The sequence below is a fragment of the Triticum aestivum genome, chromosome 5A, assembly GCF_018294505.1.
Source record: "Triticum aestivum cultivar Chinese Spring chromosome 5A, IWGSC CS RefSeq v2.1, whole genome shotgun sequence".
Lineage (NCBI taxonomy): Eukaryota > Viridiplantae > Streptophyta > Magnoliopsida > Poales > Poaceae > Triticum > Triticum aestivum.
The window spans coordinates 41951040-41969799 of NC_057806.1; the positions used below are offsets into that span (position 1 = coordinate 41951040).

General features: G+C 45.0%; 1 protein-coding gene across 1 annotated transcript; it reads left to right on the top strand.

Annotated features, from left to right (window-relative positions):
* Positions 1-1106: 1106 nt before the first annotated feature.
* Positions 1107-8628, top strand: LOC123102193 (protein FAR1-RELATED SEQUENCE 5). The gene is made up of 6 exons (XM_044523499.1): positions 1107-1340; positions 3213-3263; positions 3503-5677; positions 5763-5893; positions 6087-6173; positions 8349-8628. The coding sequence occupies exons 3-6, from the start codon at positions 3505-3507 to the stop codon at positions 8409-8411; spliced, it is 2454 nt and encodes an 817-aa protein (XP_044379434.1). The 5' UTR covers positions 1107-1340; positions 3213-3263; positions 3503-3504; the 3' UTR covers positions 8412-8628.
* Positions 8629-18760: the final 10132 nt, after the last annotated feature.

Genomic DNA, 18760 nt, shown 5'->3' on the forward strand with positions numbered 1-18760 from the left:
TCCAAAATCTGTGATGTTTTGAATTCAATACTTTTTTATTTTTTACATGTTATCAAGTGGATGTTTGATAGCTGCAACTAGTCCAATAAGATCGGAGCCGAAAAGAGGCAATCAAGCAACCAGGCTTCTTGGGTCGGCCCACAATAGGAGGCACATGGGCCCAAGACCCTATTCGGGCGCTTAAGGCACCAGACAGGAGCTCCCAACCAAGGCTTCCTTACCTGGGCCAAATATCACTTTGGAAAGTTGTGGCACGCTTGAAAGATAACAAGTTAAAAGGAGGGTATCTTGTGCCGCCGCCATCATGTGAGAAATTTAAGTCCCCTCTCCTCTGGCTGCCATCTTGTCGCTAAGAGGTAGGGGAGGACCTCGGATCTTCAAGACCTATATGTTCTTCGTCAACGTCTAGTGATCATCATAGTTTTGTGAGAATAAATTTTCTATCGTTCTTTTGGTAGTACCATAAGGTTAGAGAGTTTTCTATCTTCGCAGATCTAATTATTCGGATCTATGAGTTTATATTGCTGTGTCAAGCTTTTATTTGTTGGTCTGATTCTTTGTAGAGTGAAATCTTCCATCGACACCATGATGAAGATATAGTGATTCGACGGCCTGCACTCCTAGGGGATCATCCCCGGCCCAAGTATGTTCATCGAACAAGGCTTCCCATCTTTTTGGATGAGCGACTCAATGTGCTTTCAAAAATCATTATTGGTAATGTTTGTGTGGGTAAAAGAGTGACAACATCGTTGTTTAGTCCAATTAAACCTTTTTACTGAAGTCTTTGGAGTATTTTCACTGGTACCTAGTCAAACTTGGTAACGGAGAACTGTTTCTGGAAATTTTATAATTTTTAATCATAATAGTTATTTGTATTTTCTTGGAATTTAGGATCCAAATCAGTATACCCTGTAATTGTTTATAAGTACGAATAAAGTTACATGTGTTTAAAAAAACCAAGTTAAATGGGCTCGAATGCCTGATACCAGCCGAACTCAGTGGCCTGCTTGTATCCCGGCGCGGCGCAAGAAGGAGAACAGAGCAGACACCGCTAAAAAGAAAAAGAAAAACCGAGAACAAAGCAGACTGGACCAGGCGCTGCTAACCCTACCGGACTTCTCGACCGGAGCCGAGCGCCGCCCCGAGCGCCGGGCGCCACGCTGCCCGCACGGCCCCAAGTGAGCGCGCTACCACTCGCTCGGTGCCGCGCCCCCGAGCCTGCACGCCGCCCTCGGCTCCTCGGTACTTCGATAGGCACGGCGTGCGCCGGCCACCGTCCACCGCGACGGCTGATGTGCCACCGGTAGCACCCCGGCCAACATTTATCCACCGGCCTAACCGTGAGTGTTCTGACTTCTCAGTTTCTGTTTTTTCCCCTCTTTCCAGCTGACAATAGAAGATGGTTAATTGTTTGATTCATTGCAGCATTCAGTCAAATTTAATTAGGATTCTTTCATGAATACGCTGATCTTTGAAAAATAGAGAAAATTTTATTGTTACTAAGGGTATGTTTGGTTTGAGCTCCTATACTAGCCCCACCGAAATGTTGACATGACCAAAGTGAGGGCAAGTTGTTCTTGTTTGGATTGTAGCCATTGTACCATCCAAAATTTCGGCAAAATTGACCTATGTTTGGTTTGCAACCAGTTGAGATGTGAGGGCTACACTAGTCTTAGGAATATTCAGAGACATATACGTACTTCTAATCTAAAAATGTTAAGAAAATGTAGTGCCTCTGTTCCTGCATACATGAAGAAAATATAAGCGTACATGGACAGAGCTAGCCAGCTGGAAACACATGCCTAATCTAGCACAGAGCTAGCTGCCAGACTGACGATGTGCGGACTAGAAACTGATACGTGGGTGTCTAGGCTGGGAGTGGAATTTGTAGGGAAGAGGAAGATAATCAAAGCTGAATAAATGTTGGAACATTAATGCAGGGACTGCGAAGAGTCTCACCAAGGTTACTGTCCGAGTGAGGAAGGGTGGGAAAGGGGCCTAAGTTGCTGCTGAATCCAGCGGTGCCTCAGCTCACACAATATAGATCGAACGGCTGTTAGTAATTAAGGTGATGTGGAAGCACACGCGTGCAGCAAAATAGGTATTTAATGACTTGTAGTGGGGGTTGTCTATATAAGATATATAGACAAAAAATGAAACTAAGATACAGTTTCCTACAAAAACACTAAGATGTCTGAACAAGAAAATAAATGAGGCAGACAATGGTGCGTAATTGGTGCAGGTGGAAGTTGCTATACAGGAGCGGAGACTTGTAGGAGTACCTGCTAATCGCATGAGGGCCCACTGAACAGCTACACTCTAAAATAATGAAACTATCCTACAACATGGACCACATGATGAAGAAACAGATAATTACACAGGACCCATCCAGGAAGAGATGGCAGTGTACGACGCCAATATTTGGCGAAGGTTCACCGCACCCTCGGCTTGCTAGCGTGCTGGCGAGAAATGCATGATCTCGCGGCGGCTGTGCCGGGCCAGCCAACTCTTTGGCACCAGTTCAAACAGCCATCAATTTCGCTGGGCAAGCCTATTTTGTGGCATGGTAGCTTTGGCTGTGATTTGAACAGGTCCTAAGAACAATTTGTAGTTTCCTTGCTGTTAGTGTAAACTTTCATGTCTTATATTCTACTCCCTCTGTCCCATAATATAAGAACGTTTTTGACACTACACTAGTATACAAAACGCTCTTATATTTTGGGACGGAGGGAGTATGTCACAAAATAAAATAAATTGTAATTCCGCGTGCCATTTTGAAAACCCTGGTTCCACCACTGGAGGAGATTCTACTTGTATTTGCGCGGAGTAGATGAGGGCCAGTGGTGCAGCTAGATCAGGTTTGGTGGTGGTTGTTTGGGGGGGGGGGGGCTATATGTTTTCCAATTTAATTCCTGCTAAAAAAATCTTAGCAAATTTTATTCCAGGCTGTTTTCTTTTGCTGGTACAGATCAATCCAGTTTCCCCCTTTCTGAGGTGCTCCCGTCCATCCGGTTAATGGTGCCTTTGGTTATTCTTATAGCGGTTTGTTTGCTGAATAACATTAATTCCGTTGCACTGGAGAACCTCAATAGAGTGGTTCTATGCTAACCTGGTAGAATGGAATATGCTGTAAATCTTGGAAATTTAAAGCTTCGAAAATAGTCTACCTGTATGCGTTATGATTATGATAAGCAACATATATGATGTTCTAGGGCTTAAGGATTGTGTGCATCATGTGGTGACAGCAGCTTGGATAACTGTAGGTAATGGTTTACTCGCACGACTGTATAGTACACTTGGGCTCTTGCGTTCAGTTTCCAGAGGGCATGCCTTAATTACCTTTAATAAGTCGAAAGTTAGTGTACTCTAGTATGTCAGTACCTCATTCTCATTTATGTTTGACGCATCCTTAAATTTGTTGTATCGCATGGTTGACTTTATCTCTAATTAAATTTTGCTTGGCATGTGACCAATATGTTTCCTTTTGTGGTGGATGATGCAGAAATGGAAGGTACTAGCGTCCCTATTGAGATTGATGGAGACGCGATCTGTCTGGAGAATGTTGGAGACGACGAGCATGAAGCTCAAGAGAGCGAACAGGTGCAAATCATCTATGCTACTGAAAATGGCGCTCAAGTAGCTTTTGACAGCCAAGAACAGGGAACGGAGGAACATTCTGTGAGAAGTGAAGAAGAACAGGAAAATAATTCTGTTATACCAAGCCGGGAGGAGTTTACTGAAGAATTGCGCACTAAAGTTGCGTATAGTGAGGAACAAGCCTACAGGCTGTACTGTGAGTATGGGCACCGTATGGGTTTTAGTGTGCGAAAGGGAAAGCAGTACTACTTTACAGGGACCAAAGTTATTCGAACGAAAGACTATTACTGCTCAAAGGAAGGTTTAAAGGATGATGAGCAGCTTACCGAGGCAAACTTTAATAAGCCAGAGACCAGAACTAACTGCAAAGCGATGGTCCGTTTTAGAGTTGATTCCGAAGGTCAGTGGCGAGTTATTCAGATAATTCCTGAGCATAATCATGAGTTGGTTCCGCCTGAAGAAATACACTTACTGAGATCAGTGAGGATCCTTTCGATTCCAAAACCTGGTACACTGAATGCAATGGTGAATGCTGAAATCCAATCGATGCATGACAGTTTGCATGTGCATGATGATGGTGCTGAATGCCATAGTCAGGTTAGCATCCAAAGTTACGCACTGCTTGAACCAGAGGATGCCGAAGCACTTGTAGGATATTTGAAGCGTAGAACAATTGAACAAGGTATGTTCTATTGGGATGTGCAAGTAGACCAAGAAGGCCAAATGACCAATTTCTTTTGGAGAGACGGTAGAAGCCGTGTTGACTATGACTGTTTTGGAGATGTTGTGGTATTTGACACATCATATCGTACCAATAAGTACAATATGATATGTGCCCCATTTGTTGGTATTAATCACCACATGCAAAATGTTATGTTTGGCTGTGCATTTATGTTAGATGAGTCGTTGACATCCTATGAATGGTTACTGAAATCATTCTTAGAGTCAATGGGTGGTTGTCCGCCTAAAACAATATTTACTGATCAGAATGACACTATCTCAAAGGCAATTGAAGTCATTCTCCCAGAGACATGCCATTGTCTTTGTCAGTGGCATATCGAAAAGAACCTACAGGCCCATTTGGATACACCAAATGCTTCTGGAACATTTCATAGCATGTTCATGAAATGCATGAAAGATTGCGAGTCAGAAACAGAGTTTGAGGAAACATGGGCAATGATGCTTCAGGAGCATAATTTGCAGGATGACCAGTGGCTCACTGATCTATTTGAGCAGAGGCATAAATGGTGCACAGCTCTTCACAAGGTTGCATTTGATTGTGGTATTAGATCACTGGATAGGAATTTTAGTTCAGACAATGTGCTGGGCAGCATTGCTGATGAATCAACTTCACCCACTAATTTTGCTCTTGAGTTTGATAAACTGGTTGGGAGTTGGCGTACAAATGAATCTGTAGACGATATTCAGTGCAAGCAAATTTCCCCAGAGTGTTCAGTTAAGCAGAATAGTATTTTGCAACACGCTGCTGAAGTTTACACACATAAAGTCTACAAGTCTCTTGAAACAGAGTTTCTAGACGGATGCAGTGGAACTTCATACCAGGAAATGCAATGCAGTGAAACACTGTATAGATTTGAGTTCATTATGCAAAGTAGTCCAAAAGTTTGGGTAGTTTTCCTTGACACCTCTACCATGGAATTGAGCTGTAGTTGCAAAAAATTTGAGATGATGGGCATACTTTGTTCGCATGCACTGAATGCACTTGGTCTCAAGAATCTTGATAAAATTCCTGAAAGTTATGTTTTAAAGCGATGGACAAAATATGTGAGGAAAGGGACTTATGTATTTCCAAGTGACCAGTCTCCAGAACAAGATTGCACAGAGGCTGTGCTTGCATATCGTAACCGGGCTATGTGGTTTGTTTATGATCTGCTGATGAAGAGCAAAGGTCACCAGGATACAAGAAAACTTATTCTTGACGTGCTTGAAAATGGAGAAAAATCATTGGAAAGTGTATGTGAACTGAAAAGGATGCATATACATCCCTCAGGAAAAGACAAAGATGCAAGTAAAGCTGAGAAGAGGAAAAAAAAGTTAAAAAAGCAGGATAAAAATTCAAGTAATTCCTCTTTTGCTTATCATGAATTGTAATTTGTTTAGTCCTTAGTAGCATGTGTCTAATAAATAACTATGTTGTTTTGTAGGAAATGTTAAACAAGTGGTTTTGCCTCCGCCAGCCGAGTCAGTTTTTGTTGACCAACCAAATCAAAATCAATATTTTGCAACAGAAGATATTGCAACAAACTCATCTATTGGTAGACCTTTCTTCTACCAGGTAGAAGTCCCACCATTGAGTCTTGTGCTTTATTCTTAATTATTACTGAGTACCTTATTATCTACTCCCTCTGTAACTTAATATAAGACGTTTTTTGACACTATCGTTGTGTCGAAAAACGATTTATATTAAGTCACAGAGGGAGTATTTAGGTATATGATGATAAATTTTGTGCACATTACATCTATTCCAGGAATATCCTGCTACTGGTGTTTCAGCAAGTCAGATTGAGGGGCATGCAAATATCCATTCCGTGCCTCAGTGTGCACCAGCACCACAGGTATGTTGACAGACTTCCTACTCTAGAATCTAGACCTTTTCTTAATTGAAGGTAACATGTATTAAGAGGTAGATACGATTAGGAAGCTTCATATAACATGCCTATTGATACAAACGAGTAAATCGCATACCGGTACTTGAACTTGCATGCTTAGTTCAGGCAAAGTCCTAAAACAAAAAAACTAGTAGGTCCGCAAAGTCTAAATGCCTATAAATTGTTCAATCATGTCCAAAATCAGTTTTTTTCAGGGTGGCATGGCACTCCCTCATGACAAAATGCTGCCTTGGTATCTCCTCCCAGTCTCTCCCCCTCTTATGCAGTTATGCTGCCTGTTGAGATATATTTATCAAACAAGTTGAGGAAGCCGGAGTCTGAGCGATCTGTCAAAATGGCAGCAGGGGCATTTTGTAGCCTAACTACGGGCAGATTGGCGATGTGGCCATTACTGTCCTGGATTGGGGTGCATAAGTTGTGGGTGCTGGCCATGGTCTGTAGGATTGAAGTGCATGTCATGGGGCAGCAACACACCAGACATCGGGACAATGTAGGCTGCTCATTGTCTATCTGGAAATCTCACTCAGTCCGTTCGATAAACATGTCGCCTGATGCTCGTTTCTAGGCTTCAATAGGTCAAGTAAGCAGTTTGAAAGAAAGTAGTTGATGAAGCATTCATATATACATGCATGTGCTAGATAGCTGGTAGATGCCATCAATTGGTTTCAATGTGATCTGACATCGGGCTTGCGATAAAGTTCAAGGCAATTGCGGTTGGTAGAAGCACCTTTTCCTGATCTTTCGTGCTCAGGATGGTGACCTGCTAAGAGTGTGGTCAGTGCTCCCTCGCATAATATGTCAGCACAGCCCGAGCTCGCTTGTGGCCACGCCAGTTCGTGCTTATCAAGCTTATGAGTGGCCATGACAGCTTGTTCAAAATTCAGCATCCCCAAGCCGTCTGTCAAAATATCGGAACAAGGGTAGGAGACGGGAAAGAAATGTCATGTCAATCTGGCAAAACAGCTTCTGGGTCTGGTCGAGCCATTTAATTTGAGGACTTAAAACGAGTTTTGAGTTTAGGGCCCTACTTAGTAAAGTAAGCAAGTTTAAAATCAATGCTGCAATTTTACTCAATACAAATTAATTTGGTCAACATGTGGTTATACCTCTCATAAAACAAGCATGTGGTTATACCTTTAACCAAATCACCCCCTAGGGAACACAGCCGTGAGCATACAAGGGTCATCGGGATATACCATTATATCTATTAGCCTATTGTTGATGTTGCTGCAAGTTGCCAACATTTTGTTACTAGAGATCCTTGCCTTTGCCAAAGAGCATCTTATTCTTTCCTCACAGCTAATTGGAGGACTGAATGTGAAAGCAGGCTGTAGGCCTGTAGCTTGTCCTAACAATAACATCATAATGCAGATACTGCTCAGTGCTTCTTAATGTACTAATGTTGCCATGCTATTCATGAAAAATGATGTAATATTACTAGCTGGTATATTGGGTCACCAGTACCACCTCCGTAACTAAATATAAGAAGTTTTTGAACTGCAAAAACGTCTTATATATAGTTACAGAGGTATAGTAGATAATTAGTATTTTGGTATTTCTGATGGCTAGCTCTGTGTACTAACCCCCAGCCATTAGCCATATTGTATTTAAGTATCATCACACGGATGAAGAGAAGGAAGTTGGAGATGGATGAAATCGAAGTAGGAGACACACAAAAGTAAAATTTGGTGCTTGATATATGATTTATGTTTGTAGAAGAACATAAAAACGAAGGAGAGAAATCAAGGAGGCTTCCATAACTCTCTTTCTAATGCCATGCTGAATTGTTGAAGTCATCTGTAGCTATTGTATTTCTTATGTTGTTAGCAATTTCTTGTCCCTACTCAAGTGCCATGGGTATTAAGGGGGTGTTTGGTTCCAACACAAAAAAGTCCCTAGCAAACCAAACAGGGTGGGACTTTTTTGGGACTTTTTGCTAAAAGTCCTTAGAAGCACCTCCTTGAGAGTCTTTTTCAAAAAGTCCCAGGGACTAGAAAAAGTCCTAGGACTAGAGAACCAAACACCACCTAAATCTCCAGATAGGGAGAAGCCATGCTGCTTTTATTTATCCATGTTTTCTTTGTATGTTGTTAAGTTTCTCACATTCATGAACCCTGACAGGAATTTCCAGCATATGACGCAGTCCATCCCCCATCTACATTTGGTGGCGAAAGTAATTTCTGAAGAATGCAGTAGTACCATTGATGTGTGAATATCATAAGTTCATATTTCATTAACTGATTGTTGTATGGGTTACGGTGTGTTGAATACTAAGCTGTATGTAGGTCTCCTTTCTTTGGCTTTGCTAATTGATGTACCAGATGTAATTTGTTTACTCAACTGTATGCAGTGGAAGTATTGTGCAGTAGAGAATTAGGAGCTAAGAGCATCTTAAATAGCAGCCTTATTTTTGGGCGCGAGGGAAAAAAACGCCCTCCAACAGCTGCCCAACCGTATTTTTTTTTGCAATTTCCTTTTGGGCAGCCCTAAAATACAACACCAAGTGTTGCAAATATATAGCACCTGGGCTGTTGCTGCTAGATCCAGCTTGGCTGGTGTTCATTTCATTAGCAGAGAAAGAGTGGAAAACAAGTGTTGATCAAGTGATCGGTGGTGCGGGAAGAAAAAAAATGTACAAAACTAGCCTAGAATTTCCTATGCTGGCTCCGGCAAAACGGCAAGAGATTACTCGGGGCACATCCCCAAAGGGGTGCTCGATGCAGGCTGCTCCTGCAATCCTCCACTGCTCCATGTCTCAGTGACAGGCGTTGGTGATGCTTCTGGCGAATGGCAATTTCCTCGTGAAGGTGCACGCATTGTGCTCGAGCCAGATGTGCCAAGCAACGGGCGCAAGCTTCGATCTGGTTCCCTTCCTGGTGCTTGGGGTGGCCGCGTTGATGATCATCTGCGTGAGCTCGACCGTCGTAGTTCCTGTGCACCAAACCGCATGTGCCAGGGAGTGGCAGCCGCACCGTCTCTGGAGGAGAGGCGGGGCGGCCGCCGCCGGAGGAGAGGAGGAGGGTCAGGTCGCGCCGTCGCTGGAGGGGAGGAGGGGCGGTCGGCGCCGGAGGAGAGGAGGAGGGACACACCGCCACTGCGAGCTCGTTCCGCCGAGGAGAAGTCCATCGTTGCCGCCATTGAAGGAGAGAAATCGCCTCAGCGTCATGCCCGCAGAGGTAATTTTACATGTCCCTGCTGGCCGGTTCTGTATCTGTATGTAGAACATGAGGTTTGGTATGGCCGATTAGCCGGGCGTACAGGTTCAGTACATGTATAGGTCCAGATACTCGTACCGATCAGGTTCAGTACATAAGCAAACTGATTACCAATCAGGCTCATGTACAGATTCAGTACCTAAGCAAGCTGATTAGATCAGGCTCATGTACAGATTCAGTACCTAAGTAAAGCTGATTTTTGTTAGTCATATTTTAACTAACTTTACTAAACTGAAACTGATTTATTTTAGTGATATGCAAGTAAAACTACATCTCCAGCATACTAACTGAACTCTTTGTCACTAACCGAACTTTTTCCAGGTGTGAGTAACTGAAATCAGCATGATTACTCTGCTCTGAAAATTGAGAATTCTGTTGTGCCTCACAATTTTCAGTGTTGTGGGATGACAGAAATTTTCAGTGTTGTGTAGATGAGGCTTGGGCATTTTTGGGGTGCATATGGGGGTCACACCGGCTTTGATGTGAGAAAGAGATACACACAAAAAAAAGTAGACTTGATGGTTAGGTTGGTTCATGCAGATTTGTTTGTTCCAACGAGGGTCATCAAAGAAAAGGGCAAACTGATCATGCACCAAAGCGTTGTAGAGCTGAAACAAGAACTGACTGTCAAGCTCGTATGTGTTTTCAATTGGATCGAGAGGCCGAAAATTATGAAGTAACTGAGGCTGTGCTTGAACACAACCACTTGCTTCAATTGCCACAAACCCGCCACTTGATGATATCTCAAAGAAAGATTTCAGAACGACAAGCTTTTGAAAGTTCAAATTTGATGAATGTTGTGTAGACATAGTTTGAAAGTTCTTGATTTGATGAATGTAAAGGCATTGCCAACACATTATGTTCTAAAGAGATGGACTAGAGAAGCACGCAATGGAAGTATACAAGATAGACAAGGAAGGAAAGTGGTAGAAAATCCAAAATTGAAAGTGCAACTTTGGTACAAAGATATGTCTCATAGATTTCACGATATGGCATATAAAATAGCCAACTCTCCTGTCGGTGTGGAACGACACCTATGGGATCACAAGAACCCCTACTACGGTTGCCGGGGCGCGGGGTTGTGAGAAGAGCAGGATTAGTAACCAGCACGAGGATCGTTTATCCAGGTTCGGGCCGCGAGGATGCGTAAAACCCTAGTCCTGCTTTGGTGGGTGTATTTCAGAGAGTTCTTGAGCTCTCCAACTAGTTGTGGTGAGTGTGTGGCTCGAAAAGGCCGAATCCCCCTCCAGTATGCCATGAGCCTCCTTTTATAGTCGAAAGGGGCTGCCACAGTGGCACACCGAAGATGGAAAAGGCGCACAGTGCTATGAGCTTATCGCTCGTATTATAGGACAAGGCGCATTTAATGCATCACTTAGGTGTCCCCTTGCTTTATTGGGGATGGGAACGAGGCCCGTCCCATCCGTCGCCGCTCCTCCCTGCTTCGACACGTGCCCTGGTCAGCGATGCATGCGGCGCCATGTAGGCAGGCAGTTAAGGTGGCACGGTGGCAAAGCCTTCACGAAGATCTGCATGCCGCCACGCAGGCGCTTGCTGAGTTGGCCTGGAGCTGCATGTTGCCACGCAGGTGCCTGCCCAGCTGGTTGGGCTGGCAGCTGCATGCGAACGGTGGTGGAGACTTGGGTAGTGCAGGCCTGGACGTGGCCCTGCTGGTGCCCTTGGTGAGGGCCTTGCCGGGTGGCCCGGCAAGGGCCTTGCCGTGGCGTGCTGTTGTCCCCGGCAAGGACCTTGCCGGGGGTCTGGTGGCCTTCCTCGGCAAGGATTTTGCCGAGGGTCGTTGTCTTCTAATCCTCTTGAGTGTTCCTTGTCTCCACAAAGATCTGCATGCCACCATGGAGGTGCCTCCCGAGCCCTGGCCCAATGTGATGTTGGAGACCGTGGACTCAAGGGTGGCTCGCTCTGTTGGTGTGAGGCGAGCTGCCCCGGCAAGGGTCTTGCTGGGGCTGCTGAGGTTGCCCCGGCAAGGGTCTTGCCGGGGGGACCTGCTTCGTCCCTCTGCTCTTTGTGGTCTTGGCCTTGGCGTTGCTCTGGTTGTCTTGGGCTTCGGTTTTACCTTGGTTCACCTCACCTGCTCTGCTTGGTGTGGCCGCAGGCGCGGCTTTGACTGTCAAGCAATGACGAAGTCTAACTCTCTTCCTATGCATCGGCATGTCATAAAAGAACAATTCATGCACACCTAGTAAAGGCCAATGCATAGTATAAACAATTTCTTGCAATTTTATCATGTTGGAAACATAGAGAGTTGGAGATATAGTTCCTCTCTCATAATAATTGCAAGTAGGAGCAGCAAGCACATGCATATTATATTTATCGAAATCATCATGTGCAACGGTAAAAGGCAACCCATCAATATAATCCTTAGTAAGTACAAACTTCTCCGATATAGTATAATCGGGAGAATTCAAAAAGATAATAGGACTATCATGCGTGGGTGCAATAGCAACAATTTCATGTTTAACATAAGGAACTATAGCAAGTTCATCTCCATAAGCATAATTCATATTGGCATCTTGGCCACAAGCATAGCAAGCATCATCAAAAAGGGATATTTCAAAAGAATCATAGGGATCATAACAGTCATCATAGCAATCATCCTTCGGTAAGCACGAAGGGGAATTAAACAATGTATGAGTTAAAGAGTTACTCTTATTAGAAGCTAGGCACGGGTGATCAATCCGCTCTTCCTCTTTTTGTTCTTCGCTCTCCTCCTCATATTTTTCATCTAATGAGCTCACAGTGTCATCAACTTCTTCTTCCATAGACTCCTGCAAAATATTAGTCTCTTCTTGGATAGCGGAGTATTCCTCAATATATTTTTTAACATAGGTATTAGAAGCATAATTATCATAGCAATATTTAAGTATAGCAAAATTTTCAGATTTGTGAAAAGTAGCATCATACTTTTCAATCAAAGAAGCAATTTCATAAGCATCCTCAAAAGCAACAAATTCTTCAATTTGTTGAACATTATAGTAATTGTAAACACCCTTAGCATACGAAGATACGATTCCATTATCACTAAACTCACATTGATAGGGAAGGTGTTTCTTAGGGTTTTCAGAACAACAAGTAAAATCATATATTTCACATAAATTCCAAGCATAGCATTGCAAACGTTGAATTTGACCCCATAATAGTTTCCCTTTTTCAGATATACGGTGTCGCACATAACAAGCATGCTCATCTAAAGATTTGCCCTCAACTAAGCTAGTTGGGGTTTCGGCACGAGCACAAAGGGATCGAAGATGATCCAAGTAAAAAGCTTCAGCAGTGTGATAGATTTTGAGTGGTTCTTCAACCATTGATTCAGTAGGTACAACTAATTTTTTTGGTATTTTGCGTTTTCTACCCATAACTAAAGATAGAAAACAACTAATAACAGCAAATAAAAATTACTTAATGATAAAGCAAACAAGCAGAATATTCATCCCACGCTATTGCTCCCCGGCAACGGCGCCAGAAAATGGTCTTGATAACCCACAAGTATAGGGGATCGCAACAGTTTTCGATAAGTAAGAGTGTCGAACCCAACGAGGAGCTAAAGGTAGAAAAAATATTCCCTCAAGTTCTATCGACCACCGATACAACTCCACGCACACTTGATGTTCGCTTTACCTAGAACAAGTATGAAACTATAAGTACTTTGTAGGTGTTGTTGGATAGATTTGCAAGATAATAAAGAGTACGTAAATAAAAAGTAGGGGCTGTTTAGATAAAGAAACAATAAAGTAAATATAGCGAGTGTGGAAAAGTGGTGGTAGGAGTTGCGAAATTGTCCCTAAGCAATTGACTACTTTACTAGACCGATAGCAAGTATTATGTGGGAGAGGCCACTGCTAGCATGTCATCCCTTACTTGGAATTCTATGCACTTATGATTGGAACTATTAGCAAGCATCCGCAACTACTAATGTTCATTAAGGTAAAACCCAACCATAGCATTAAGATATATTGGTCCCCCTTCAACCCCGTATGCATCAATTTCTATGCTAGGTTGAAGCTTCTGTCACTCTTGCCCTCCAATACATAGTCCTATCAACATACAACTAACCCTAGGGTGTGATCCACGCGCGCAATCATATGATGGGCACCAAAGGACAGCAACATAACCACAAGCCAATTAAATCAATCATAGCAATTCATCAACCACCGATAGGACAACGAAAATCTACCCAGACATCATAGGATGGCAACACATCATTGGATAATAATATGAAGCATAAAGCACCATGTTCAAGTAGAGGGTACAGCGGGTTGCGGGAGAGTGGACCGCTGTAGATAGAGGGGGAAGGTGATGGAGATGTTGGTGAAGATGGCGGAGGTGTTGGTGTAGATCACGGTGATGATGATGGCCCCCGGCGGCGTTCCGGTGCCACCGGAAGCGAGGGGGAGAGAGCCCCCCTCCTTCTTCTTCTTCTTCCTTGACCTCCTCCCTAGATGGGAGAAGGGTTTCCCCTCTGGTCCATGGCCTCCATGGCACGGGAGGGGTGAGAGCCCCTCTGAGATTGGATCTGTCTCTCTGTCTCTCTCTGTTTCTGCGTTCTCAGATTCTTCCCTTTCACCGTTTCTTATATTCCATGAGATCCGTAACTCCGATTGGGCTGAAATTTTGACACGATTTCTATCCAGAAATTAGCTTTCTTGCGGCGAAAGAAGGGCACCAACCGCCTTACGGGGTGGCCACGAGGGTCAGGGGCGCGCCCCCTACCTCATGGGCCCCTCGAGCATCGTCTCGCGTGGATTCTTCTTCCCAAAATCATATATATTCCAAAAAAAATCTCCGTCAGTTTTTATTCCGTTTGGACTCCGTTTGATATGGATATTCTGCGAAATAAAAAACATGCAACAAACAGGAACTGGCACTGGGCACTGGATCAATATGTTAGTCCCAAAAATAGTATAAAAAGTTGCCAAAAGTATATGAAAGTTGAATAATATTGGCATGGAACAATCAAAAATTATAGATATGACGGAGACGTATCAGCAGCAACAACAACGAAAGAAAAAAGATAGTGTGCAGCCTCAAGTGCAAGTGGAGAATGATGGCACAAACAGAGGGAGTCCCATAGGAGAAAGTGAGAAGTGTCAAGAATACGATGCAATCGATAGCTTTACCGAGCTCTTGACAACTTCATGAGTTGACGATGCTATCTTTATGATGATCTGATCTAGTATCTTCAAAGTTGTTAGGTAGTATTTTGGACAGGTTAACTATAGTATTTTGGGTAGTTAATCATAGTCTTTTTTGGCCGAAGTGTACAAGTGAAATGGCCTGCTTTTGTGTACATGAATGATTACTCAATAATGCCAAATGCTACTGGATTCAGTGTCAAATATAATTGAATTGTTCAACTTTGATTGCGTAATATGGTACTGTATAATCTATTCAATTTTTTGGGTTACAATCTGTTCAAATCAAACTGAATCGAAGCACAGTATATCATTGTTTGCTGCTAGACTGCTAAGTCCTGTAGTTTTTGCCTGTGTCTCATGTAGACCGTTGGATGTGTTTTGGATGGAGATTAGATGGCTAAAGTTGCAGCGTGACTTCACCAAGTGAAGTCACTGGATCTCAGTCCCACCGATGGTGACCGCCATGGAGGCAGCGAAAAGGGCCTGGTCGGCCGCGTTGTAGGGCGTGCCCGTACCAACCCACGACCAGTCAGGATGCGTCCAGGAGAGCCAGAGCTAGCGCAACCGAAGGGCACAAGTGAACTTGGCCAGGTCGTGGACGCCGAGTCCACTGCACAGCTCCGGCGCGGTGACCGCCTTCCATGCCACCTTGTGTTTTCCTCCGGTCACCTCTTCATCATGCGCCCAGAGAAAGCGTCATCTGGCCTTTTCGACTTCTTTGAAAAACTTCTTTGGCGCCCTGAGAACCGTGAGCGTGAATGTTGGCATGGCTGAGAGGACGCAGCAAACCAAGACCCTACGACCGGTGATATGCATCTATCTCCCCTTCCAACCAGCCAAGCGCGCACGGATCCTATGTAAGATGAACTGAAGATGAACTACTGTAACCCTACCGGTGGTGACGGGGAGACCTAAATATGTGATTGGCAGTGATGCCACCACCCCTCCAAAGTTGTGCAGGACTGTAGGAGGTCGATGTCGCCTCATCAGATTGGAACCACCGAGGATTTAGCAAGGTTGACGCGCAGGCCCATGGCTTTGCCGAAGTGGTGGAGTATGTCGAGGAGCGTGTTGATCTCTGACCTTGCAGGTTGGATGAAGATCACTGCATCGTCTGCGTATAGACTTGTGCGCATGCGCACGGCCGTCCCAGGCACCGGAGAAAGCTACCCAGCACCGGTCGCCGCCTCCAACAGTCGATGCAGGGAATGAACAGTAGCGGAGAAAGGGGTTTCGCTGCCATATACCACGCCGCTAATCTATTCTGGCACCCGGGGTGCCGTTCAGAAGGCGGGATGATGAAGATGTCGAGAGCAGGAGTGCAACCCAGTCCCTCCAGCGCAGTGGGAAACCCATTTTTTTGAAGGAGCTCAAAGATATACTCCCAAGAGACGCTATTGAATGCCTTAGCAATATCCAAATTTAGAAGGAGTGCAGGCGTCTTGCGGCGATGCAGAGCTCTGCCGGCATTTTGCATGTAGAGAAAGCTATTATGGATGCACTTTGATCTCTAAAAAGCAGTTTGCGCGGGGGAGATGAGCGTGCTGATGACTGATGCATGCTAGTCTCATGGATAGAACCTTGGCAAATAGTTTTGCTATGGAATGTATGAGGCTGATCGACCGGAAGTCACCCATGCACGTGGTGCCGTCCTTCTTCGGCAGCAAGGCGATCATGGCGGAGTTGAGGTCAGAGAAATTGCCTCTAGCCAAGTTGTAAAAGTGCTCGAAGACCGCCACGACATCGTTCTTAATGATGCACCAGCAGGACCTCAAGAAGGCACCAGAGAAACCATCCGGCCCCAGCGCCTTGTTCGCGGGAGAGGCCAGGATCGCTGCCCTGACTTCAGGTTTGGTGAAGGGGTTGCCGAGGCCAATGTTCTGAACTGACGACAGCTAGATGGAGTCCGAGTTGATTGAGAAGTCGCGGGCTTGCCTCGTGCCCAGCAGATTTACAAAGTGAGTGTGCGCAATGGCAGCCTTGTCATTGTGCGCAGTGGCCGTTTCGGCATCCGATCGCAGCGAGAAGATGAAGTTCTTTCTCCCAGTGGCTTGGCCGGATCTTCGCTCCACTAAACTTTGCCGCTACTCACCCTCGATCGCACCGCTCCTCTCCGCCACCTCACATGGCCACTGCTGCTCCAATTTTGCATCCGCCTATGAGGCTATGACGGCCACCGCCCCGATTTTGGCCATTCGCCGCCCGTAATGGTTGTGGAAGCTTGGATGTGTCCCTCCAAGCGAGGCGGTCGTAGCAGCCGCTAGAGAACCATAGCTTGTCACACGGCTTTCGTGGCTGAGCAGAGGGCCGACAAGTTTGGGGCGGCAACGGCGCGACGTTGCCGAGTGTTGGCCACACAACCGCCGGTGGCCTTTTTTCACCTCCTCCCGACAACCACTAGCCACCGACGACTCACCGGCTGGATATCTCCTCCTCACCCACAAGGTGTTCGATGAAATTTCTATGAAGGTAAAAGAAATTTTGTTTGCATTTATGTTTATGCACTTGTAAAATTTTAGATTGATAGATACTAGTTTCTATTGTAGATGAGTTCGTGTGACTCCAATTATTGTGATGATTCCTCATCGGATGAGGAATTTGATTTAACCGAGGAGGAGGATATTGCTATGATCATGGCGATGATGCACAATAATAAGAGGCCGAAGCATTGGACGTTGAGTGAAGCCAATCCTTGGGATGCATGAGGTTGAGTCACTAAATGTCCAATGCTTTTGTGTTATTTATCTTAATTTTTGAGGTGACCCCATGCGACGGGTAGGGCCTACGGTTGGATTTTTTCTGAGAAAGGGTGGATTTTATTAACTCAAGATGAGCATCAAGGAGATACAATACAATGAGCACATGCCTGGCCTCTGCATAACTAGGATGCATACAGCCAATACCAACTCACACACAAAAAAAACACCGACAACTAACAAAGTCAAACAAGAGCGAAGCTATGCCTTGGTGGAATAAAATGAAAAAAGCTCCAAAGCGATCAAAATAATGGTCTACAATCTACAACAACAACCATATCTACACCAACCATCTCTTGACATTAGTTGTGATGTTGTCATCGATTTCCACGATCCCAGCAACTACATACATAGCACAGTCTTGACGTGAAGTGACACACAAGTAAAAACCATGCTCGTACAAGCAGACAGTCAAGCCGCGACAAGAGACGGTCACCACCGACAGCTCTGAATAGCAAAGGTTATCGTCGCACTTTGCAACGGAGATCCAAGGAGGAAGGTCACCGACACCATCAAATCCAAACTCGGGATGCTCCAATAGTCTCATACCATCCTCATGCTCTGACGTCCTTATCTGTGGTGGCAGAATCACATAGCAAAACAAACATGTCATTGTTGTTGGATATGAAGATCCAAAATTCCCGGTCCCGTCTTGGCAATCACCTAGCAGCACAGGACCACGTCAAAGCCCACGCACCCGGGGGAGAACCGCCATACCAGGACGTATTATGGCGATGTTGCCTCCTACATACCTATAGATAGGATCGTGGCCACCAACGTCTCACACAAAGACTACTAGCCCGGCCAGAAAACCCAGTGTCACTGCTATACATTCATGCCCTCTGCCTCAAGCCGCTGTCCATAGATCTCACTCCGAAGCAACGCTGGACAAGCTACCACTAGCTCTGATGATCGAGTGAGATCCATTACATTGCCTCCATGAAGGTCAATGACAAGGAAATCGCCGCCATTCTTTGTCCTAAGAAGGGAGCAGGGGTCCCCCTGAAGCAAAGACCACAAGGGGAGGAAAAGAGCATTGATGTGACACCTTCAACAAAGGATTACGGTGCCCAGAGGTGTTGTCATCTCCGCTCATGGTACAAAGTCGAGACAGGGTTTCCCCAGCTTCCTTACGCCCTCCCTACACATCAACCATCATGACCGAAGATGACTGTCCCAAAAACCGCCACCACCTCAAACCAGACCTATATGAATGAGCATGAGCAGCACACAACCATCTGTGTCATGCGGAGGACACGGCGCCAGCACCAAAGTCATACCAGCGAGCTAGCTCTAGCCACTCTAGACCAAATCCATGCCCGCTAGTCATGGTTGTAGCTGCAACCTCCCCACCACTCGCACCACCCAGCCGAGCATTGTCGAGAAGATCTGAAAAGCACGCTTGTCCC

Coding starts and splice junctions, on each gene's coding strand:
- LOC123102193 (XM_044523499.1), top strand. CDS start 3,505: ATGGAAGGTACTAGCGTCCCTATTGAGATTGATGGAGACGCGATCTGT. Junction 5,894..6,086: donor GTAGACCTTTCTTCTACCAG/GTAGAAGTCCCA, acceptor CATCTATTCCAG/GAATATCCTGCTACTGGTGT. Junction 6,174..8,348: donor AGTGTGCACCAGCACCACAG/GTATGTTGACAG, acceptor GAACCCTGACAG/GAATTTCCAGCATATGACGC.